This window comes from Dama dama, chromosome 14, assembly GCF_033118175.1.
Source record: "Dama dama isolate Ldn47 chromosome 14, ASM3311817v1, whole genome shotgun sequence".
Taxonomy (NCBI): Eukaryota; Metazoa; Chordata; class Mammalia; order Artiodactyla; family Cervidae; genus Dama; species Dama dama.
In genome coordinates this window covers 63,219,957-63,244,886 of record NC_083694.1, presented here as the reverse complement: position 1 = coordinate 63,244,886, position 24,930 = coordinate 63,219,957, and the positions used below count along the sequence as shown (strand labels likewise).

The 24,930-nt window shown below is 37.7% G+C and overlaps 1 protein-coding gene across 3 annotated transcripts in view; it reads right to left on the bottom strand.

Annotated features, from left to right (window-relative positions):
* HMCN1 (hemicentin 1) overlaps nucleotides 1-24,930 on the bottom strand; it is a 525,163-nt gene that overhangs the window by 269,183 nt on the left and 231,050 nt on the right. For all 3 annotated transcript variants that reach the window (XM_061160939.1, XM_061160937.1, XM_061160938.1), the window contains exons 12-14: nucleotides 6,409-6,550; nucleotides 4,802-4,929; nucleotides 2,134-2,247 (exon numbers count right to left, since the gene is read on the bottom strand). In XM_061160939.1, coding sequence (XP_061016922.1) covers nucleotides 2,134-2,247; nucleotides 4,802-4,929; nucleotides 6,409-6,550 — 384 coding nt within the window. The remainder of the gene's footprint in view (nucleotides 1-2,133; nucleotides 2,248-4,801; nucleotides 4,930-6,408; nucleotides 6,551-24,930) is intronic.

Sequence of the window (24,930 nt, the reverse complement as noted above, 5' to 3'; positions counted from 1 at the left end):
AAGTGCTCGGGCCTGGTGCACTGGGAAGACCCAGAGGAATCGGGTGGAGAGGGAGGTGGGAGGGGGGGATCGGGATGGGGAATATGTGTAAATCTATGGCTGATTCATATCAATGTATGACAAAACCCACTGAAATGTTGTGAAGTAATTAGCCTCCAACTAATAAAAAAATAAAAAACTGTTAACTTTATTCAATCAGAACTGCCTGGAAAAAAAAAAAGGCATGATCAAAAGGTTATTCTTATGGTTAGGGAAAGAACTAGTCTTTCACCCTGTAGTTTCCCCAATGTAGGATTTTCCTAATTTTGCTGGTGTCTCATCCCAGCAGAGGTGGACAAGGAAGGTCCAGCTGCCCCCCACCCCTTTCTTTTTTCAAGCCCATTTGCAAGTAAAAGAGCTTGTCTCCTGGCTTTTCTCTTTATGATTCAGACTCTGCCTAAGGAATAAATTGCCTGCCTGTGACTGGGAGACCCAGTGATCCTGGGGTTCAGGGCAGCTCTGCGTGTTACTGTTGAACAAAATGCAGGTCCTCCATAATCATCTGTCAGTGTTTAATGCCCACATGCGAGCTCTGCTGGTGCATAATTTGAACAGAGAAATGAGAGAGGATTTGCCTGGCCCATTAAACTCCAATGTCTCTGGTCGAGAAGAGAAACAAATGCATAGTTAATTCTAGAATCTTCCATGTGGTGGCTGCATGGTTTCCTAACTCCTCATTTAGATCCCAAGGTATCTCTGGGACCAAAACTGACATACAAAGTTATTCAGGAGAGTAGCCCCAACTTGAGAGCATAAAAGACTCTTTCTGTGACTCAGCTCTACACAAGCAGAAAAATCAGCAGGTTCTATTAGTTTTTAAAACATTTTTAATATAAACTACTGATTGACAATTTAAAAAAAGAACTACCTCTATAACACATTTTTTCTGGATTTAAGATGTGAGTTTGAAACTATTATCTGTTTCATTTGAAAGTTAAAGATTTAAGCATTTCAAATAAGGAAAATTCATTTTTGTTGACTGAAACAGAACTGAAACCTAATTAAGAAGCAAATTCACAAATGCTTTCTTATCAGGGAAAACACAAGACTCAAAAATCATTTAACAAGGAAAACTCTGAAAAATGACATTATCTCCTTGTTTCCCTCCCTGTTTCTGATTTATATTATTGAAAGTATTTGCTTTCTGCATAAAGCTTCATGTTCTTTTCCACCTCATGTTCCCCAAGAGTTTGAACCCGAGGTGAATTCACAGTTTTGTGATTATGACATCAACCTGTTGCTATGGGAATGTCTGTGATTTAACAAACAGAATCATAACAATAGTGCTTTGTACTATTTAGCATTTTTCATCTGAAGATTAAAGAGTATTTTGCAAACAGCATCTCAATAATCCTAGCAACCTCCCCTCTCAGGGTGTTTGTGGGGATTTTTCTTTCTCATAGACTGGAAAAACTGAGAGAAACAGGAGCGGGACATTCTGCAGAGATAGCCACTGTCAGCATCTGAGCCTGGATCAGGGCCCAAGGGCATTTTCACCAAGGACAAAGCAGCACATTATTATTATTTTATTACAGAATCACAGAGGCAGAACCTTTATGTTACAAATAGGGGCAGATAATTTCTATACTTGACATAAACATCTACCACGCATGATAAAGCTGACCACAAAATACATTTGTCTTTAAATCACAAATGTTATTCAATTGTAAGCTTAATATGAGTCTTTATTTGAGCACTTTATAGAAAAGTATCCTGCAGAATCTAGGCAACTTCCTAATTGTGAGAGCCTAAGCAAAGTGAACTGAAATCAGAGAAGCTATTTTAAACATGAACTGAGTATTCCTGGACAATTTTCTACAGGAAACAATCCTAAACTAACAAAGAGAATGTTCAGCTGGATTAGCAGAGGAGAAGTTTTCCTGCTTTGATTTTCACGGTTCTATAATCCACACCAGATGTCAAATGCTGAAATTCAGAGTGCAGCATGTTGAACTGCTGTCTCTAGTGAGACCATAAACACATTTTATGGGGCTGCTAAGTCAGACACCAAAACAAATTTTTAACAAATTATTTTTATCTAAAAGAGAAAGCAATACTAAGTGAATCAGACATGAACATGCTTAAGAAATGTACCTTTGAACCATTTAACTTGAGGTGAAGGAATACCAGAGGTTTTACATTCCATAACTGTTGTATCCCCCAGGGCAACCAAGAGCTCACTCTGAACTACAGTCAACTTCGGGGCTTCTGAAAACAACAAACATGCAAACAGTTAAAGTCTAGCACAATGCCACGTGCAACTTGTTTATGTTTACTAAATGAAGCAGTTAAAAAAATGATCATTATTTATGTGCTTGTGGCTATCTCAGTTTTTATATATAGAAATAAACTCTTCTAATATATATGCACAATGATGTGTGTGATGAAAAGATCATCTATAAAAACCAAAAGAATATCAGATGAAAATAAGTCTGCTAAAACAAGAGTCCAAAAGTTTAGGATATTATTTGATGCACATTTTCTCCAAGATACACATTTTGAAATGTGCACAACTGACATATATTTCAATTAATTGATGCACATTTTCTATGCTACTTTAAGGATATTCAGGTCTATCTACAGAGACAGTTGTTCTCTAAGGTTAAACTTTTTTTGGGTTCCTCCCTGTAGCTCAGATAGTAAAATATCTGCCCACAATGCAGGAGACCTAGGTTCAATCCCTGGGTCAGGAAGGTCCCCTGGAAAAGGAAATGGCAACCCACTCCAGTATTCTTGCCTAGAGAATTCCATGGACAGTAGAGCTTGAGGAGCTACAGTCTATGGGATCAAATAGAGCAGGACATGACTGAGTGACTAACACTTACTTACTTAAGGCTAAACTTCACACCTATCAAAGGCAGTCTCCCACTTTTGACTCTGTTTCCCCCTTTGATGTTAAATACAGACATTCTCTAAGTTTCTTTCCTTAGCTCTGTTTGATTCACCCCTTTGTCTAATGCTTCAGTTTATGCACCCATTCTTTTAAATGAACTGAACATTTTAGGTCTTTCCAACTTCAACTGAGGTAGTTTTAAACAAAGTCAAGAGTTAACTTCTCAAAGATCATGTTACTACCTGGTTAGAAAACTTCAGTGATTGCATTTCATAATTTCCTAGTCTGGCTTTCGAAAATCACATTGGTGCATGGCTTCTTCTTGAATTTCACCCCCTTCACACTTCCTGACTTGCCACAGGTATGGAGCTACAACTGTTTCAAAACATGCCCTATTCTCTCCCATTTTCCTACTTTTGCTAAAGTTGTTTCCTGCCTGACGCCCTTTGTCACAACTCTTTAAATCCTACTCATTCTTCCAGACTGAGCTTAAATCCTGTCTCCTTTGAGAAATGCTTGCAAATTCCCCATCTGGAATTATTCATCTTCCCTCTGCCAGCCTTCCACATTAGTGCTTATGTGTCTTCCTTATTATATTTCTTTATGTATATCTTTCATTATTCACACTCTTGAAAAAAGTAAGGGCCTCACAATGTACTTTTTTAAAAAAAATTTTATATTCCACAATCTCTAGCATAGCATTTTACATACTTTACATACTTAATAAGTTAAATAAATGGGTGGAAAAAAGAAAGAAAGAAAGAAATAGGTGGAATATTTTGGTTTCTTTGTGAATGAACCAAAATTCATTTCTGCAATGCAAATCCCATTCCCAACTGTCTGGTCTCTCTCCACATAGGTGTTTTGTGATTGATTTTCATTGTCATCTCTAAATTTAAGCCCATTTTCCCTTCAAAAACTTATTTACCACGTGCCTTTCTAATTTCTATAAATGAGACCGCTCTTCCCAGGCTTTTAGGTTGAGTGTTTGTGACATTTTTGTTACCTCCCTCCCTCATCTATACATACCATCTATAATTCTCAGTCTTTATTATGACTCTTTTATACTCCTTCCTCTCCACTACCAAGTTCACTACCTTACTATGAATTATGGTAAATAAAAATGAAAGAAAGAGTAAATTGCTAGTCACTAATTATTTACAATTTACAAACTGAGACTGAGTATGTAATGCCCATGTCCTTTCTTTAAGAAATGTCAAATTTAAAGAAATATTCTATTATATATTACCTATTATTAGAATATATGATTATGTGTTATAATAGATTATATTATATTATACATGTTAGAATGTATGATAGCCTACTATATTATGGGATATTATAGAATAGTTGTCATGATATTATTTATTATTATTCTAAGAAAAATAAAATATTTATCTTCAATAAATATTTGAGTTTAGAGGGGAAAAACTGAAGATGAAAAGCAAAAATAATATCTAGATAAGTGACAGAAATGTTATAAATATTTAATTATAATATAAATGTTATAAACAATTTCATATATATGCATTTATGTATGCATATATAAATTCAAACATATATGGACGTAAGTGGAAAATGTAAAACAAAAGTTGAGGTAAACTAGGAAAAATATGGAATCTGTTGATTTGTAAGTAAAATATTACCAAGAACAGATCAACTACAGAAGGACAAAACTCTATGGCAATCAGGAACTCTTCTATAATCTGGAATCTTCCTTGATTTCTGTTGACTAATGAAGCAATTCATTCCCTGAACTTTTAACTTAAATTAGTTAAAATATTTGCTTTAATCAGTGTGTGAGACAAATAAAAAATTATACAACTGGATATGACTCATTCCTAATATTAATTTTTAAAAAAGCACTCTTACATTGCTTGATATGATATTCGTTCTATTTGAACTGGCTTTTAAACTGATTATACTTGCCAATGTATCTGAGGGTAGAAGTCTGTTTATCCATTCCAGCTGAATTACTTGCCAGGCAACCATAGATCCCTGCATCTTTGGGAACTGCATTTTTGATAAGTAAGTTACCTTCTGAGGTCATTCTATACCTAAAGACAAAAAGAAAATAAAATTAAAAATAATAATAGGATCAAGGAACTATAGCAACTTTCTTCAAATATCTTCAAATACTTTAGAGTTACGCTTTTGGTGCTGATCGCAAAAATGATTAATAGCAACAGTATGTAAGAAGAAACATTGTAATAATAACAATATACGCGTGTGTGTTAAGTTGGGTCAGTCGTGTCTGACTCTTTGTGACCCCATGGACTGTAGCCCAGCCAGGCTCCTCTCTCCATGGGATTCTCCAGGCAAGAACACTGGAGTGGGCTGCCATTTCCTTCCCCAGAATAATAACAACAATAGGTTCCACATATCTAATACTTGCCATGTGCCAAGGCGGATCTAGCAGCTTTACATTTATTCATGTTTTAAATGTTCCTAAGAATCCAATGAGTTAAGACTACAATTCTGTCTGCTATACAGATGAGCAAAGAGGTTATACAACTTGCCCCAAGTCAGCATCAGTAAAGGGGAGAAGCGAAGTTTACACCCAGGCAATCTTGCTCTGTATGAACTTCTAAGCTAAACAGTTGCTCAAAATGAAAACCCGAGAGATGCAATGCCTCACATCTCAAACGAGTCCCTGAAGAGACCAGGAATAGAATCTGGCTCACAGCTAAGCTCGTCTCCTCATGCCAAACCCAGAGTAATGGGAGCCTGATGGCTGGAAACTTCACTGTTTATGTCCCACGTGTTCAGTACTTTCTTTGAGCATGAGACGTTTCATTTTCTTTTAAAAAGCATCCAGCAGAATAACATACTACAATGAGAAATGCAGTATGAGTGGCAACGGTGAACATGAGTTATGAAGAAACTCTGCACACACTTTAATTAGAGCTACTGTCCCATCCTTTGCTTCTGCCTCTCTCTTCTGTCAAATCCCAGGACCAAGCCTTTAGTGCATGGGTTAAATGCACATCAATTTACCCACAGAAAGTTTATTACCCCCATGTCAATTATTCATGGACTTCCCAGGTGGTGCTAGTGGTAAAGAACATGCCTGCCAATACAGGAATCATAAGAGATGTCGGTTCAATTCCTGGGTCAGGCGGATCCCCTGGAGGAAAGGCATGGCAAACCACTCCAGTATTCCTGCCTAAAGAATCCCATGGGCAGAGGATCCTGGCAGGCTACAATCCATAGGGTCACAGAGAGTCAGACACAACTGAAGTGACTTAGCACACAATTATTCATGGTAAATCAACTGTCACAGTGTTCTGTTTACAAAGTAAACTGAGGAAACACTCAGTTCCAGCTGTTGAATTCAACACTCAAGAACCTCAAACTCTAAACATCCATCATTTATTATTTTATAGACATTTCCTGGTCTATTGAGAAAATCTGAAGCTGTGGATTTGGGTCAAACCTCCTTTAACCCCAGAGATTTGGTCAGATTAGTTCTGACCAGAAATTTCATCAACTCCTCTTACTCAGTAAAAACAAAGAACATGATACAAACCCAGTACCTGTGTGAACCCACGATAAACATATCATTCAAGGTCCAGGCGATCTTTGGTTTGGGATAACCTGTTGCAGAACACATGATGGAGACCTCAGATCCACCTGTGAAGGACTGATTCTTGGGCATCACAGTGACTTTGGGTGGTTCTGCAGGTAAAAAGAAAACATAGAGGGTGAAATGCCAATGATGTCAGGAGATTCCTCTATTAACAAATTTGCAGACTTATCACTACCACACCTTTCTTTTGTAAATATTTATTTATTCTGCAATTCCAAGAGCTTGTTTATAAACAGTAACAAAAGAGCTGCAGTTACTCAGTACATGCTCCCCAAGGCAGGCAAGGAATGCAGACCCTGTTTTCCAGCTTTCAGCAGCCCAAGTTGTATGAGACCAGGGTCTGCTCTCCTCAATTCCCCAGAGCCCCTCCTCTCCATGAAAGACTGATGCAGGCTGGGGCTGGGACCCCAAAGCTTGACTCTGTACCCCACAGACCTGGGGAGGACTGCAGAGGGCCTCATCTCCGGTCATTTATCCCAAGGTCGTGTAGGCCAGCCCAGCCCTGTCAGCCCACTGAACGGCAGGCCTGCTCCTATCCCAGATCTTGGAGGCATGAGGGAGGGCAAGGCCTTGCCTTCAGAGCTTGGCAAGGACCTGGCACACTCTCCTTTGAGGGCACATCAGGACTCTGGATCTGAGGTCAATGACAGGAAGAGGCCTCCACTTTCCTGCCCCCTGAATGCAAGGAGGAGAGCAGCAGGGTTATGACAGTGATACGAGGTCCTGGGGGGCGCGGGATTCCTCTGTCCATTCTCTAGCCAGGTGGTCCTCTTGGCCTGGCGGTAGGTGTCCATGACCTTGGCGACATCAGCCTCAGGGAGGTTGCCGGTAGGGGTGGCGTTCAGCACCTCCACCTTAATGGTTCCCGAGGCCAAGAGTTTCCTCTTGCGGTTGTAGGAGAAGGTGGGGTCCAACACGGAGGGAAGGGGCAAACGGACTTAGATCACCAGGTAGACGTCCCCTTTCTCAAAAGGCAGCAGGTCCCTATTGTCATCCCGAGTACAGGTGGAGCAGCACCCCACTTTGAGGTTCTCCCTAACCGCGCACTGGACCACATGGGCCATCAGGTCCTGGAGCACTGCCGGATGATGACAGAAGAAATGTTCACATACTGAGGGATGGCGAAGTCATTCTGGCTCATACATGATCTGGCTTGAACTTTATGCTAGTGAGAACAGCCTGTCGATAGATTATCAAACACCATTGTACATCTGCTTTAACCATTAAAGAATGTATTTAGAAAATCAAAATGGAGTAACTGTGGTTCAAGTGTTCAAAACTGAGACAGGTGGCCACTGTGGATGTGGTTTCAGACAAGCTCCTGCATCACCAAGAACCTGAGTCTTCTGAACTGCATCAGACTCAAGGACACCAACAGCTGTTCTCAAAACATCTACTAGCGGCTGCCAGCTGCACCCTTATGGTCTCAAGGTCTCCCCTTGTAACTATGCAACCATCTCACTCCCCAAACAATCCTTGCTTAACAAACATCCTTACTTCTTGCCAGTTCCAATCCTAATTTTGACAAACAACTTATGCAACACTGTGGTTTTTGCCTATATAAGCCTCCCTCATTTTGTAGTCAGGCAGAACACAATTCAAGTGTTTCTTGAATCTGTGTCTCCAAGGAGACGGTCCTCAGTTTGACTTGAATAAAACTCTCTTCTTTTCCTATTATAGAATGTTTACTGATTATCTGCATCAGCAATGAAGAGGCCCCAAGGTACATGGTCAGGCCCATGTGCCCTGTGAAGAGCAGCTTCTGCTTGGCAATACTTGGGAAGGTCCTCCTTGAGACCCACTATGCCCAAGATGCTCTAGCAGTTCGAAAAAATGACACAGAAGTGGTCCGCCTCTGGCTTCTGGTGGCCCTTTATCTCAAAGTGAATGGGAATATATACTTGAATATATATATATATATAATATACACTTGAATATATATATACACACATATATATACTTGAGTAAATATATCATATACACTTGAATACACACACACACAGAGACTTGAATATACATACTTGAAGGACTGGATGAATCACCTGATAATGCTCACATTCTCTACTACCTGACCATGCTGACCCAGCAGCAGGCAGGCAACCATGGCCACAGTGATGACCGTGAAGCAGAGCAGGCAGTGTAAAGGTGATCCTGGCTTAGAACTCGGCCCACGCAGCTCAGCTCACAAGCAGCAACAGCAGTAGCAGCTGTAGCAGTGTGCAGTCAGCCACGGCAAGAGCTCCATGGCCAAGGCGGAACTGGGACCACACATGTATGGTGGTACCCTTGAAGCCTCGACGACACTGACCTTAGGCTTCCCCTCTGGGCTCTGGCTGGAAAGGAGCTCTTAGGGTACTCTCCTTCAGGGATCTGGCCCCATCAGTGCAGGAGAAACACCAAAAGCAATGAAAGCATGACAGGTAAATTGATTTTGAGAGTAAAATGAATCTGATCCAAATATTTCAGTGTCTCCACTGGTTACCATGGGGCCCCGTGCTACTCTGTTCCAACTAGCTGACCACTGGCTTCCACCTATTTGTCTGGAACTTCAATATAAACCTGTTTTCAGGTAAGGTCTCCAGACAGAGCCTTTTGCCTCATCCTAAAGGAGATCAGTCCTGGGTGTTCATTGGAAGGACTGATGCTGAAGCTGAAACTCCAACACTTTGGCCACCTGATGCGAAGAGTTGACTCATTGGAAAAGACCCTGATACTGGGAGGGATTGGGGGCAGGAGGAGAAGGGGACGACAGAGGATGAGATGGCTGGATGGCATCACCGACTCAATGGACATGGGTTTGGGTAAACTCCGGGAGTTTGTGATGGACAGGGAGGCCTGGTGGCTGCGATTCATGGGGTCGCAAGGAGTCAGACCTGACTGAGTGACAGAACTGAACTGAACTGATCTGATATAGAGAACATAGGTTGAGAACCAAACTTGCCCTGACAGTAGCCTGCTTTGTTTGAATTGTTCTTTCCCTTTTTAATAAATTTTTTATAAATTTTGCTGAGGTTGAGGCTATGTCTTTCATATTATTCCACATTCCAGTATACTCCACAATATTTAACATCCCATCCACATTGTCCAGTGACTTGTAAATAACAGAGACCTAAAACCATTGAGGAAACACAGGTCATTCCTAAACTGCAACTTGGTTCTGGAAATTGTAAAGCCTGCCGCCAACCTCTCAAGATCCTGCTATATTGATCATCTGCCTCATGCCCATGGATTCACAACAGCTCAACTTAACAGAAAATATGCATTATTCAAAGTGCATATTATATTCTATAAGGGCATTATACTTCTGTGGCAGAAGTATAAGTGCATTATACTTATACAGTATAAGTGCATTATACTTCTGTGGCAGAAAAAAAACCTTTAAAAATGAAATGTTAAATCAGAAATGTATTATCTAAAAGGATACAAGAATTCTCTGGGGTAACTAGGATGCTGTTAAGGCTGGTCTAATCAATTACATGTTTTACATCTACACTACTTCAGAGTAAGAATTAATCATCAACAAAAGTATCATCATAGAAATATTTAATGACTGCCTTACTCTTTAAAGCCTGCTTATTTTTTTAATTTTACTGAAGTGTAATTGACTTACAATATTATATTAATTTCAGGTGTATAACATGATTATTTTTATAGTTAGGCACCACACACAATTGTTATATTACTAACTAAATTCCCTGTGCTGTACATCATATCCCCATGACTTATTTATTTTATAATTGGTAGTTTAAATAATTTACTTTGTGTAAATATGCCCCACTCAAAAAGATAAAAAATAAATTCATTTGCACAATGTCTGAAATAGATGTCATGGGTATTAGCAAAAATAAATTAATTCAATAATGTGCTTTATTGCACAATTATTATATTCCAGGCTCTGTGCTAACTTATAGTGATACACTGATGAGCCAAACAGATAGGGTGTCAGTTTTCCACTTAACCAGGTTTTCACTACAAATGAATTTGAAGAATTCAGTTAATCGGTTAGATCTGGATACATTTGTGGTGTATCTTCATAATAAGTTAGTCTGCAAATTGTGGTTTGGCTTCACCAAGACACACTAGCCTGAGGAATCGCTATGCATTTGAAAGAGAGACAAATGGTGCCACTGGGCAGCTATACCACAGAACAAACCTAATTAGTGCCTAATTGCTAGCGGCTTCTAATCACTCACTCCCCTTTTTTTCCTGTTTATATTGTATTTTTCAAATAATTTTGTCTTTGAAGTTAATGTTTAAGGGTTTTTCCGGCCAGCAGACTTGGTTGATAGCTAATACTATCCTATGGTTTCCTCTTAGTAAACAGAGGGCTAGAGAAATGTGTGAGGTCAAGGGCAGACTAGCCATAGCCAGTAAGTCCAAATTGTGATTCCATCTGGAGTCCATCAATTCTGAAATTCCGGAGTACTACACATGTTGTGGGAGAGCTGTGGACAATCTTCAGGGGAAGAAGTGGAAGAAAAGGAACACTTGTTTCTCTTTGGAATTTTTTGAATACCCACATTTACTCCCCCCTTCCCAAAATAAAAGGTTTCTCATATCTACCTCATTTTGACATAGGATTGCTGCAAAGATTCAGCAGCTCCTGGGATTTCTGGCTAAACACTATGCCTTCCAGTGGCCTCTGCCAGAACTGGCTTGGCATCCGTCCCAGCAAGAATCCCACTGGTAGGCTCTGTAGTTCAGATATCAAAGTGAAAATAAATGTCAGTTACCCAAACCAGGATGTAGTGAGCTAAGAGGTCATTTCTCCAATAAAGCCTGGATATAGGGTGCTGTTCAGGGTCATGAAGTAAGTCTGTGTGCAACATACAGATGGGATGACATCATCCCACAGAAGGTGAGAAATTTACCACTGCCCAGGAAAGAATATTTCTGCTGACAATAAGAAAATCAGAAAGAATATGAACAAACATAGGCACGCATAACTGCATTTTGACCAAATAACCGTTGAATAAAAATGATCAGAATGATTCAGCTTTTACTTGATCAGGTTAAATAAGGATGTACTCTATATCCAGGTTTTATTGGATAATAGCTCTCTACATCTTGGTTTGGGAAATTGACTCTTATTTTCACTTTGATATCTGAACTACAGATTCAGATATTCAGATACCAGTGGGATTCCTGCTAGGAGAGATTGGCATCTCTCACCATAATTATTTCAACTGTCAGATTTTTTTTTTTTTAATTCCTAGGGGGAAAAAACTCATCTTGTTTTAATAAGATAGTTCTCATGTGGTAAGAAGTTCAATTTCATCAAAGTCAAGAGTCTACTTCTAGGCTTTGAGGAGAAGTAATCCATTCTTAGTTGGTTTTCAACCTCATTTCAATACCACAGTCATTGCCATTATCATCACCACCACTACCGCCAGCCATTAGCACCATCATCCTAAATAACAACTTACTGCTCATCAGCCAAAGTGGTGGGAATGTGGCACTCTGTCAGGTAACAAGGCATTAACTCATTCTTTATATTTTAACCACAAGAGAAATACATCAGTTTTCATAATTCCCCACCCATGATTTTAAAATGTTAAACATAGATTAGGATACTAGGAATGAAAAATACTACTCAAAGACTTAGGTGTCTTAACATACTATTACTGCTCAAGTTGGCAAAATGCATCTTATATAAGAGCATGAAAACAGTCACAGCTCCGACTACAAAGACCAAGGAAGATAAAATCTCAACAAACTCTTAAAGATCTCCAACATCATCTTAATATACAGGAGGCAAATATCCTGTTACTGGTAATTGGGCCTGATTTGTTGATGTTATGCCTCTGATAGGAAATTATCAAAGACAACACTTAAAGCCTTTCTCTTCAAGGTGGTTTAATCAGACATTGGTAATGATTTGAATTACTTAAACAATAACATACCCTAGAGAAGGCATAGGCTACCCACTCCAGTATTCTGGCCTAGAGAATTCCATGGACTGTATAGTCCATGGGGCCGCAGAGTCAGGCACAAACTGAGCCACTTTCACTTTCACATGCGGATATTACTAAAAAAAAAAAAAAAAACAACAAAACAACCAATAACATATTTTTCACCACTGGTATATTTAGAGTACTTAGGAAAATCTGCTTTCATCCTTTCACAAAACAAATATTTACTGAGTACCTATTATGTTTCTGACACCTGGTGACCTCAAAGATCTCACAGAATATTGTACACAAAAGTGTATTATATACAATTAGGGACTAAATCTCTTTCTAGTAGTTAGTTCATTGAAATAGGACGGAGGGCAGAAGTTACTGAGTACCTATGTGCCAAGTGCCTAACTCCAGACCCAGCATTTGTTTTCCTCAATAACCCTGTGAAGTGTTATTGTCACTTTACAGGTTAAGAAAAAAAATAACTAAGACTCAAAATGGTTAAATAATCCATGGTGTCAAAGTCGAAACATGGTGTCTAGTCAAACCTATGGTCTTTCCAGTAGTCATGCATGGATGTGAGAGTTGGACTATAAAGAAAGCTGAGCACCGAAGAATTGATGCTTTTGAACTGTGGTGTTGGTGAAGACTCTTCAAAGTCCCTTGGAGTGCAAGGAGATCAAACCAGTCCATCCTGAAGGAAATCAGTCCTGAATATTCATTGGGAAGGACTGATCCTGAAGCCGAAACTCCAATACTTAGACCACCTGATGCAAAGAACTGACTCATTGGAAAAGACCCTGATGCTGGGAGAGATTGAAGGCAGGAGGAGAAGGGGACGACAGAGGATGGGATGGTTGGATAGCATCACCGACTCGATGGACCTGAGTTTGAGCAAGCTCTGGGAGTTGGTGAGGACAGGGAAGCAGTTGATGGGGTCTCAAAGAGTCAGCCACAACTGAGTGAATGAAATGAACTGAACTGAATCCACAGCATCCGATGTATACTTTAATGGAGATAATCAAGGTATCTTAACTCATAGGGTTACTGTGGAATTAATATATTGAATACATGAAAAGTGAAAGTGTTAGTTGCTCAGTCATGTCCAACTCTGCAACCCCATGGACTGAAGCCCGCCAGACTCCTCTGTCCATGGAATTCTTCAGGCAAGAAAACTGATGTGGGTAGCCATTCTCTTCTCCAGGGGATCTTCCCAACCTAGGAATCGAACCCAGGTCTTCTGCACTGCAGGCAGATTCTTTACAATCTGAGCCACAGGGGAAGTCCATTGAATACATAAAACACTTTAAGAATTCCCGACACATAATAGGTTCTCTGTAATTTTTGCTATTATTTATATTCCATTATATGGCAAAGTGTGACAAAGAATGATAGAATAAGTACCACAGTATTTAAAATATGTATGTACAAATGTATTATCCAGACATTTACACATGAAACTTGATCACAATTCTTAGATTTGCATATAGTATTCAGTTACACATCCCAGTAATAGATAATACTTATCATATGTTACTTGATTCCTCTGAAATTTGAGATGCTTCCAGATATTCAAAATATATTAGAAATTTCAATAAAAATAGACAAATTTAGTTTTACTGATGAAAAAAAACTAATACCTATGCCACCTGGCACATGCTAAAAAAGAGCTATGATGATGTAATGAGCATATGGTTCTGATAATATCAATTTCAATCTTAGTGAAGTAATTCTGGTCATTAGGGACTTACTTCATCAATCAGCTTGAGAAATATTTCCTTTTTTATTGCAAAATTCTCTCCAGTGACATGGTCTAATTAGTGACAGATATTTGCCCTTTCTTGACACCACAGAAGACGAATACTTCTCATGTTTATACAGACAGAGGAGGAGGGAAGGAGGCTTTGTCTGGCCCTCTGAGCTCCATGTGGCAGCACGTGATTGTGGAAGAAACGGCAGCTCTACAGTGTCTGTGCAAATATTTCACCAGGATGCCTGTGTTCAGCTTCAACAATCTTCCTCACAAAGAAGCAATCAATGGAGCCAACAGAAGATTTTTTTTCTCTTTCCAGATAAACAGGAAGAGAGTCTGTTTTTGTTTTTTGTTTTACTTTTTAGGCCACGCTGTGCAGTATGTGGCATCTTATTTCCCCAACCAGGGATCGATCCCACACCTCTTGCATTGGAAGTGTCGAGTCTTAACCACTGGACCACCAGGGCAGTCCCCAGTCTGTTTTAAACAAAACTTAAAACCCATTACATATAAATAAATACCACTCCACTTTTTCTAATTTTTATTCCCAACCCTGACAAGTAAAAAGCATTTGGAAATTTAGTGGCCACTGTGTCACCTTAGAAGTGATTAATTGTTTTAGCCTATCATAAAATTTTGCAAAACTCACAAGATAGAATTCTTAAATTAGGGTGAACCAGATTAAACAATACCTTAATGATAACATCTCTATAAATTTTTTCACCAGATCATTATCAGATTTTGTTAGAAAATATGGTTTTATAAGCAGTTACATGCTGGCATGTGCTGTAACAGGAAAAGTACCTATATAATGAAATCTAAAATTGGTAATGTGATTCAAATAATCCATTGAAGTTAATATGGAAACATGAAAGATAAAGTTGGTGAACTCAATCTTCCTAAGAGTCTGCTATTGTTATTCTGAAGTCCATTCAGCAATTAAGGAGTATACATCTATTGGGTACAATTGTGTTTTTCTCTCTGTATAAGGCATTATGATTTTTTTTTGAAAGGGCAGTAAGTATTTCATAGTGCATATAATATGATTAGGGGAAAACAAATAAAATTTCACGATACATGAAATTTATCATGACTAAGTGCAGAATTGCGTGGCAAAAAAGTAAATAAAAGTTCTACAGAATACCAGTTAAAAAGAGATTAACAATATTCAGAAAGAAGGGCTTAGTATTTCATTATAAGTAGGATATAGGTGAACTCCAGGAGGTGGTAAGGGACAGGAAAGCCTGGCATGCTGCAGTCCATGGGGTCGCAAAGAGTCAGATATGACTTGGCGACTGAACCACAATAAGAACAACAGGACATAGGTAGGGAGCATTAAAGTCAAACAGCCCTGGGAGCTAAGTCATAGAACTAGAAGGAAAATGATGTAATTTGGAGGCAGTCAGGACATGCCTGTGACTCAAGCATGAGAAGTGGAATTGAGGAAAACCACATAGTGGTGGAAAGTAACTGGGCAGGGGCTAGAGTTGAGTGTATGTGTGTGTCTGTGTGCACTCAGCTCTGTGTGTGTGTGTGTGTGTGTGCGCGCGCATGCTAAGCTATGTCCAACTCTTTGTGACATCCCCATGCACTGTAGCCCGCCAGATGCACCAAGGAAACAGGAATTCACTGAAGGTACGATGAACATGGAGCGTGACAGAAAACATACAGTGACCATAAAAACTCAGTTCTAGGGACTTCCCTGGTGGTTTGGGGGTTAAGACTTCACTTCCTGATGTGGGGGGTGAGGGTTCAATCCCTGGTTTGGGGAGCTAAGATCCCATGTCTTGCAGCCAAATATCCAGAACATAAAAACAACAGAAGCCAATATTGCAACAAATTCAAAAGACTTAAAAAATGGAAAAAAATAACAAAACCTCAGTTCTGGAAACTTGAAGACAGGATAAGAGTAGTACCTATCTATCTTTTTGAGAAATTCTATACAATGAAAAATTCAAATCTCATATACAAACACCAAAAATTATCTGCCTGATTCTACTCTGACATGAAATATAGCAGCATCAGTAATATTTTATGGATAAAAGAATTAATCTAACAGATTATCTACTTGTCATCAATAATTAGAGGTGAACCCTCAAAAGCAAGTTCAAGTATTCAGCTATCCATATTAAGGAAATGTGAATAAAAGAAAAGGCACATGAATATCTAATTCTTTTAGGGTAAATAGTTTTCATATGTTGAAATGAAACATTTTTAGTTTTTTCTTCCCCATACATGATTTTATGTGAATAAAGGGTGAAGATAAAATACTCAAAGTATTATTAAAAGAAATTAGCTTGTGGAAGACTCCGGAGTGTAAATTTTATTCCAAGGTAATTAGGAAACCACCAAAAGGGTTTGAATAGATGGACATTTAAATTAATATTTAGGGGAAATTCACCTGATGGTACTATGGAGTGGAGTGGGGCAATGAAATCAGAGGAAAGGAAGTCCATTAAAAGAGAATTTTTATGGATTTAGTTTAGGCATGTGCATCACAAGGAGGATAAGGATGATGCCAGTGGAGATAACAAAAAAGGGAGTGATATGAGGGGCAGTGAAGAACTGAACTAACCATGCATAGGGTAAGTGAGAGGCACCTTGGTAGAAAAATATCATTACATCTGGGATAATTCCATTTGAACTTGAAACTTCCCATTAGATCATTCACACAGATCCCTATTAGCATTGCCAATCACCCACTGATTCCATCATCAGGCTGTAGAAAATGTGTCCTATACAGATGTCCATAAATAAAAAAGGCATGGGAAATTCAATGTTAAAAACTGATGCATTGTGTTTGTGTGGCCTGGGGAAAAGGGGAGTGAGGAGGGGAAGAGAGAGAGAGAGAGGCATGATTCCTGAAAATAGATCTCAAGCACCCTACTTCCTGGTCTAGAGCTTTCCTTACCCCCCAAAGCAAATTAGATTAACAGAATCAACCATGAAAGGATTTTTACCTCAATAACTTTTCATGTTCAAAAGAAATAGGATTGTAAAGTTTTAGAAGCTTTTATTTCCCTCCTCCAAAAGGATTTAAGCCCCAAATGAACCTAACAGAACAACGGATTATCAATTGTTTAAATAGGCATAAAAATTACATTCTTTAAAAAAAAAAAAAGTATTTCAAGGCTGTAAATTGATCTCTGGGATGTAAGATTACCAAACTTCTAAATGTTCCTAATGATAACTTTACGTCATGAGGAATTGAGACTGATGAGAAGAAAGATACTCTATTAACTAATTTTATTATTGTTTCTTTTCTTACTTGAGGTCTCACAAGAAAAGCTAAGTAAAGATCCTCATTTTAGAGATAATTAAAACCTACATTCAGTCCAACCACTTAATTGACTTGCATTTTGAACACACAATAAAACTGTCTTACAACTGTTCCCCAATATATTTTTCTTTGTGAATAATATATTCCCTTAAAATATTGGCATGACTTAACATCAAGCCATGCTACATGAGAAGTTGGAAAATAATTAGTATTTAATTACAGAACTTCATTTCCACGGAGTCCTGCAGCCTGATATGTATTTTACAGAATCTATGATCCTTCTAAAAATCGGTATTTACTACAGAAAAAACTAGCTTCAAAAGGTTTTTCATAATGACTCTCACTGAGCATACTGAGAACTGTAGTTAATAGCTGTATCCTATTCTAAAAGACGCATATCTACTGATAAAGCTCATTTATTTGGAACATATTGATATTGTTTGAAAATGTATTATTATTTCAGTTTCTGAGGAGGAAAATAACTCTAGCTAGTTTTAGCAGTAACTAATTTTAAAATGTGAAGTTTGCATAATGAAACTAACACAATGTCACTAAGAATGATTTATAATAGATATGCTTGTTCACTTAACTTTTCCTCAATCTTCAATGAGTAGACATGGCAATGGAATATACTAAGATTTTTATGTTTTTTCAGGACTACTAGTCAGCTTGCATAAGTGGCCAGGGATTCTTTTCAAAAAGAAAAGGATGAAAATTTAAAACTAACCAGCCAAACAAACAAAACAGAGATAATTACCTGGGCAAAGAGTCAAGAGTACTGAAATTCCAAAGATATGGAGTCAAATGCAACATTTTCAAATGAAATCTCATCAATGGAAACATGAAGGCCTGGCTAGAACTTTTCCAAAATGGTACAGTTATTGCTGAATGGCAGTAACTCAAACGAATTATGATAGTGGTTATTCTACATGGCAGTAGCAACAAGTTTCCTAAAATTTCTGCTCTTTCTATATCTGCCTTTTTTCTCCAGAAAAACTAGAGCTGTATCCACTACCTACAAGCCGATTTAAATTCAAATTTAAAAATGCTAAAGCTCAATCAAATTTCACAAACAGGCTCCTTACATGTACTAGCCATAGTTCAAGTATTCAACTGCCACATACAGCTGGTAGTTATGATGTGGGACAGCACAGATACACAACATTTCCATCATTATAAAAAGTTTTTGTGGACACTGTTGAACTAGAGAAAAAAATATTAAATTTCAAGAGAAGGTCACTAACTCAATGACTTATCAGTAGGTGGGTACAATAGCAGTAAAACACACTGATTTAGCTTAATTCAATTTAAACAGGTGAAGACTACATATTGACAATTTTGTGAAGCTAAAACTGCTCTGAAAAAAACAAGTCTTTAAAAAAATGTGGTTACATACTTTACAAAAAAGGCATTATTTTACAAATTATCATGCAACAGTCATAAAATCAAAAGCATATGAAAGTGGATCTACATAGCATTTTTCTTGAAGGGAAAAAATTTAAAATCTGGCAATTCGTTTATTTTTGCTAGACAAATTGATTTGCTACCTTACTTATCTTATCAGGGAAGCAACTCACAATGGGATTGGAAGAACATTTGGTCTCCAGGGTCCAATTTGAGTCACAACCTCCCATCCTTCCAGCTGTCACTTCCTGACTCCCACGCTTCCCTTCACCAAGTTCATCATGGCCTCAACTCCTTTGAACCTTCTTTTTTTATTTCAATCTATCAGACCATGCCTTTAACCCTCTGTTCTTTCTTGATCTGGTCTAAACTCCACAGAGCATCACTACAAACACTTTTCTCAATTACTTTGTCTTTTGCTGAACCAACATCACATAACCCCAAACCTAAATGATTCTTCTATGTGTATAGTGAAAAGATGATTGAAGATGGCAGGAAAAAGAAAAATCACACTATCATGGGAAAACAACTCCCTATTCAGCCTTGCCTTTACTCTCAGCAAGCCCATATTTCTGTGTTCTCATTCTTCCATGTAGTGTTCTCCATCTGGAAAGAATTTCATGACTTCTACCTGACAAATACTGACTCATATCCCAGTAGATACTTCAGATACCATCTCCTGAATGAAGCCCTTCTCAAACTCCACTCATTACTGAGATAGTATGCAAGGCTCCTGTAGTATCTCGGTGAAGTTCCCATCCCCTTGAGTAATAAATATTTTTTTTTGGTAATAAATATTTTGAAAATCTACTTATGTCTTCTCCTTAGAACTTACTAAAGGGAAGGATGTCATTTTCTTCTCATTTATATTCTTGGCAGGGAGCGGAACGCCTAGCACAAATTTTTGGTGAATGCAAGAATGAATGAATGGACAAAGGAGATACATTTTTAAAAAGTTATTTTTAGTCAAAGCACTTCGTATGTTTCAGTATTGATTTCATTATTATGGGAAAAAATATACCAGACGTAGCATGATTTAGATAGTGCTATGGGAAAATTAATAGCATACATGAGGATCCCATCAACATAAGAGTGATCAGCTTTGTAGTCACAATAATCAAATGCCCCTAACATGTCACACCCTTCTGCAGATGCACCAGTAAGTGCTCCCACTTTGTGCATTATTTCCAATTCCATTTTTATTTATAATAGTCAAATACCAAAGCTCCTTCCTCATGTATAAAAATAGCAAGTCATTATGTTTTTCCCATATTATAAACATCTAAACTTTAGAAATAATTTTCCTAGCTGAATTCTTAGTTTATAAAATAACTCAAAGAAACATTAATCAATGTTTCAAGGGAATCTGAATCAAATAAAATTTTAGTACATGTTCTGACAAAAGGATTTTTCAGAGTTGGCAATAGTTGCTTTGCCTAGCTAAGCACTCTGCTTCTCGTTCAGTCTTCTCAGGCGTGTGCAATCCTACTGCTCTAGATAGCTGATGAGAACAGGCTGTATGGCACGCAGGACTCCACCGAATGCTCTGTGGCAACCTAAACGGGAGGGAAATCCTAAGGAAGAGGAGATTTTTGTACACGTGTGGATGACCCATTTTGCTCTACAACAGAAACGAACACTGTAAAGCAGCTATACATCAGTTAAAAAATAAGCATTATGTCAGGCATAAAGACACAAAACGAGAAAATTGGGCCGTGCCCTAATGAGCTTACAGTCTGGTCTTCTTACAGGCTCTCTGCGTGCATCCAGACAGTTCTCTCTCTCTTCTAGGCTGTTCCTTACCGGCCACTCTATCAGAACTTAAGTCAGAGGTCCACTAAACTGTTTCATTTTTTTTTTTAATTTAGATTTAGATTTCCAGCTATTTGTGACTCATGTGCCAGGAATTTACAGACACTTTGTATCTTTTCTGTTTAAAAAAATTTACTTCAGTACTCAATTTCCTAGAGATACTCCTGCTGCTGCTGCTAAGTCGCTTCAGTCGCGTCCGACTCTGTGCGACCCCATAGACGGCAGCCCACCAGGCTCCCCCGTCCCTGGGATTCTCCAGGCAAGAACGCTGGAGTGGGTTGCCATTTTCTTCTCCAATGCATGAAAGTGAAAAGTGAAAGTGAAGTCGCTCAGTCGTGTCCAACTCTGTGCGACCCCATGGACTGCAGCCCACCAGGCTCCTCCGTACATGGGGTTCTCCGGGCAAGAGTACTGGAGTGGGGTGCCACTGCCTTCTCCTACAGATACTGAAGAATCCTTTCTCTTTTTAAACTTTCTTCTACTCACCTGTGCCTTAGGCCTGTTAATTGCATGCGCAGGCATTTCTATATATTATGCAGAACAATGGAAAGACCTAGTTCAGATCTAGGCTCTGCCACCCGCTGGCTTTATAACCTAGGGCAAGCCACCAACTCCGCAGAAGCTCTTCGTCTTTATGGGTAAAGTACAGAGATTAATACAAATACACACAACATGTGAGAGTTACCTAATATATGTCACAAATTCTCAAACATTTTTAAATGTCTGTAGTTTCATTTGGATAGTTCAGCGGACTGAAGTGCTTGCTGATTCATCTGTCCTATCTCATCCAGCAGTCTCTGCACTGTAAAAGGTATCAGGTTCCATCATTTAACCTCCCTGACATCTGGACATCTTTCTAGCTCACTTAAATCCATCAGGTCTGGCTTAATAAACATTTTTTTCATGGTCTAGTTTTGCTCAAAATTATAATGTCCTTGGTGTAAAACTTCTTTATAATAATTTCTCATATACTTGAAGTATTTGTTATGTCATCATATCTCTTTCTTTTTCTTTTATAATGTAAATAACGAATTCTTTAAACTTCCTTGTAACTTCCATTTAAAAACATTTTACTAAGGTTTCTGTCTTCTTTTAAGTTTTAGAGAAATAGGGTTCTTTCTATCTACAATTAAAGTGATCTGAGATCCAGAGAAGAAGAACTATCATGACATCCCTTATAATGTGAAATATAAAAACAAATGATAAAAGGAACTTACTTAAAAAACAGTCATAGAGTTAGAGAACGAACTTATAGTTGCCAGCAGCTAAGGATGGGGTAAGGGATATTTAGGGAATTTGGGATGGACATGTACACACTGCTATATAGAAAATGGATAACCAACACGGACCATATATTGCACATGGAACTCTGTTCAGTGTTACATGGCAGCCTGGAAGGGATGGGAGTTTGGGGAAGAATGGATACATGCATATGTATGGTTGAGTCCCTTTGCTATTCACCTGAAACTATCACAACATTGTTAATTGGCTATACCTCAGGACAAATTAAAAAGTTTAAAAAATAATAAATTTTAAAAAGGGGTGTAAGATCTATGCAAGATATAGATACTTTGCATGAAAGACAAAAACAATGAAATGCATAATATTAATTTTCTTTTTACATTTTAACTGTATGGAATTGAATCATATTATAACAGAAGCTTGCCCCTAACCATGGAGTCAGTAGAATATATTCATCAGATGAAGTTAATATTAAACTTTTCTCTTCATAAAGTTTAGATAGAATTAGGAAAGCAAATATTTCTATAGGAAAACTACATATTCCTTGGATATCATTGCAGGAAATACTTGATGCAAAATACCCCTAGAATATTTTCCTTCAAATCTTAAAGCCTGAAACATCTTCCTTATCAGATCCCTAGTACAGGAATCAGCAAAACCTAGTATTTTAAGAGAACATCTTACTCATGTGTGCTGATTCACACTGAGGCATCAAAGAACAAAGGAACTGAATAAAATTAACTTTTGACAACCAGTAATGATTTAAGAGAATGATTTAGGGCACTGGTATTTAAAGCAGACATATATGTGTCTCGGGTCAACCTCCAAAAATAAAAGCTTAACTAGGAAGACGTCAATGTATTAAAATGTCTAAGAAAACAGATGAACTAATTAAATTCAATTCGTATTTTTCAAACATGGATTCAGACTTCTATAAATCAAAATGTACTCCTGTGAAAAGCATGCAAAGGGAAAATACAAGAAGATTTTCAAGACTCCCTTACTGGGCTATTCATTATTAAGAAAACCTAATTTAATTATCAATTGATACTCTGCATTTCTCCTTTTGCTTTTCCTCATTTTGGTTCAGAAATGATTTAAAACAGATGACTCTGTGATACAATCCTATTAAATTCCAGATCCATAAGCTTTTAAATATGATTTTTTATACTGTCAAAACTTCTAACAACACTTTTTTGAGAAGCATTATTATTTCCTAATTTAGTTTTTTAATCATTCCATATTTTTACATTATCTCCTATTGACTTTCTAAATTTTATCTTAATTATTTTAAATAGAAAAGCTATAAAACAAAGTTATAGAATATTTAGCAAAGAAACAAACAAAACATATTACTCACACATAATTTGATCTCCCTAATAAAATTAATGTCAGAATTTTCAAAACTTTTAAAGTCTTATTTATACAAAGTTTTAAAACAATTCATCTCTATTAAATACTTTTTTTCAAGTCCAGAAAAGCAAAGTAAAAATGTCACTTATAGTTCCACTGACACCAACAACCACATTTATGTATATATCAACCCAGACTTTTTTCCTCCTAGCATAATTATGAACGTCTTCTGTTTGTTATTTTGCTTGCACAGCTGTACTTCTAAATCTGGTGATAAACCCTGCTTGAGGTAAACAGAGTTTTCTAAAAAATTTCCTGTGTCTAGTTACATTATTATCTCCCGAGTGAGGAATTCGTACAATGAAATAAGCATATCAACCCATTCACATTCCCTCATGCTCATTAGTGAAACTGATTCGACAGCCAGTTTCTGAGATCAGCATTTCCTTTCAAGGCTCTTTTGATAAATTGATAATGAACCTAACAGTCAGTGAGGGAAAGTAAAGTGATGGAAAAAGGCCACTGGATCATTTACTTCTGCTGCTGTTGGACTCAAAATCCTATGATGCTGCCAAAACTGAAGTCTTTTAAATGTCCATGGTCTCAGTAAAAATTAAAAATCCCACAGGGAGCATCTGAGGGGCTGACTCTAGGTAATGTGACCTGCAAGGGTTTAGGGAAAGGTAATTATCTGATCTCTTGTTTTCCACTTTCTTTAAAAAAAAATTTTTTTTTATTGGGATATAGTTGATTTACAATGTTTATTAGCTTCAGGTGTACAGCCAAGTGAATCAGTTATACATATATATATCTATATTTATATTTTTTATATTTTTAGATCATTTCTCATGTAGGTTATTACAGAGTATTGAATAAAATTCCCTATGCTGTACAGAAGGTCTTTACAAGTCATCTATTTTATGTATAGTAGCATGTATATGTCAATTCCAATCTTCCAATTTATCTTTCCCTCTCCCTTATTCCCTGATAACCATAAATTTGTTTTCCAGCAATCCCACTACTGGGTATATACCCTGAGAAAACCATAACTCCAAAAGATAGATATATCCCAATGTTCATTGAAGCACTATTAACAGCAGCCAGGACATGGAAACAATGTGTCCATCAATAGATGAATGGATAAAGAAGATGTGGTACAATTTATACAATAGAATATTACTGAGCCATAAAAAAGAATGAAATTGGGTCATTTGTTGAGACATGGATGAACCTAGCATCTGTCACGCAGAGTGAAGTCAGTCAGAAAGAGAAAAACAAATATTGTAAATTAACACATGAATGAGGAATCTAGAAAATGTACAGATGGACCTAGTTTCAGGGCAGGAATAGAGACACAGATGTAGAGAATGAACGTGTAGACCTAGTGTTGAGGGTAGGGAAGGGTGAGATGAATTCGAAGACTAGGTTTTACATATATACACTGCTATGTGCAAAATAGACAGCTAGTGGGAACCCGCTAGCACAGGGAGCTGAGTTCAGTGCTCCGTGATGACTTCGATGGGTGGGATGGAGATTCAAGAGGGAGGAGATAACATGTATACATATAACTGATTTACTTCGTTGTACAAGCAGAAATTAACAACACTGTAAAGCATGTATACTCCTATTTAAAAAAAAGTAGTAAAGAATTCCTCTCCAAATTAGGGAACATGTTCAGACCCTAAGAGCCAAAATAAGACAAACATCCACTTTAATTCCTTTCCG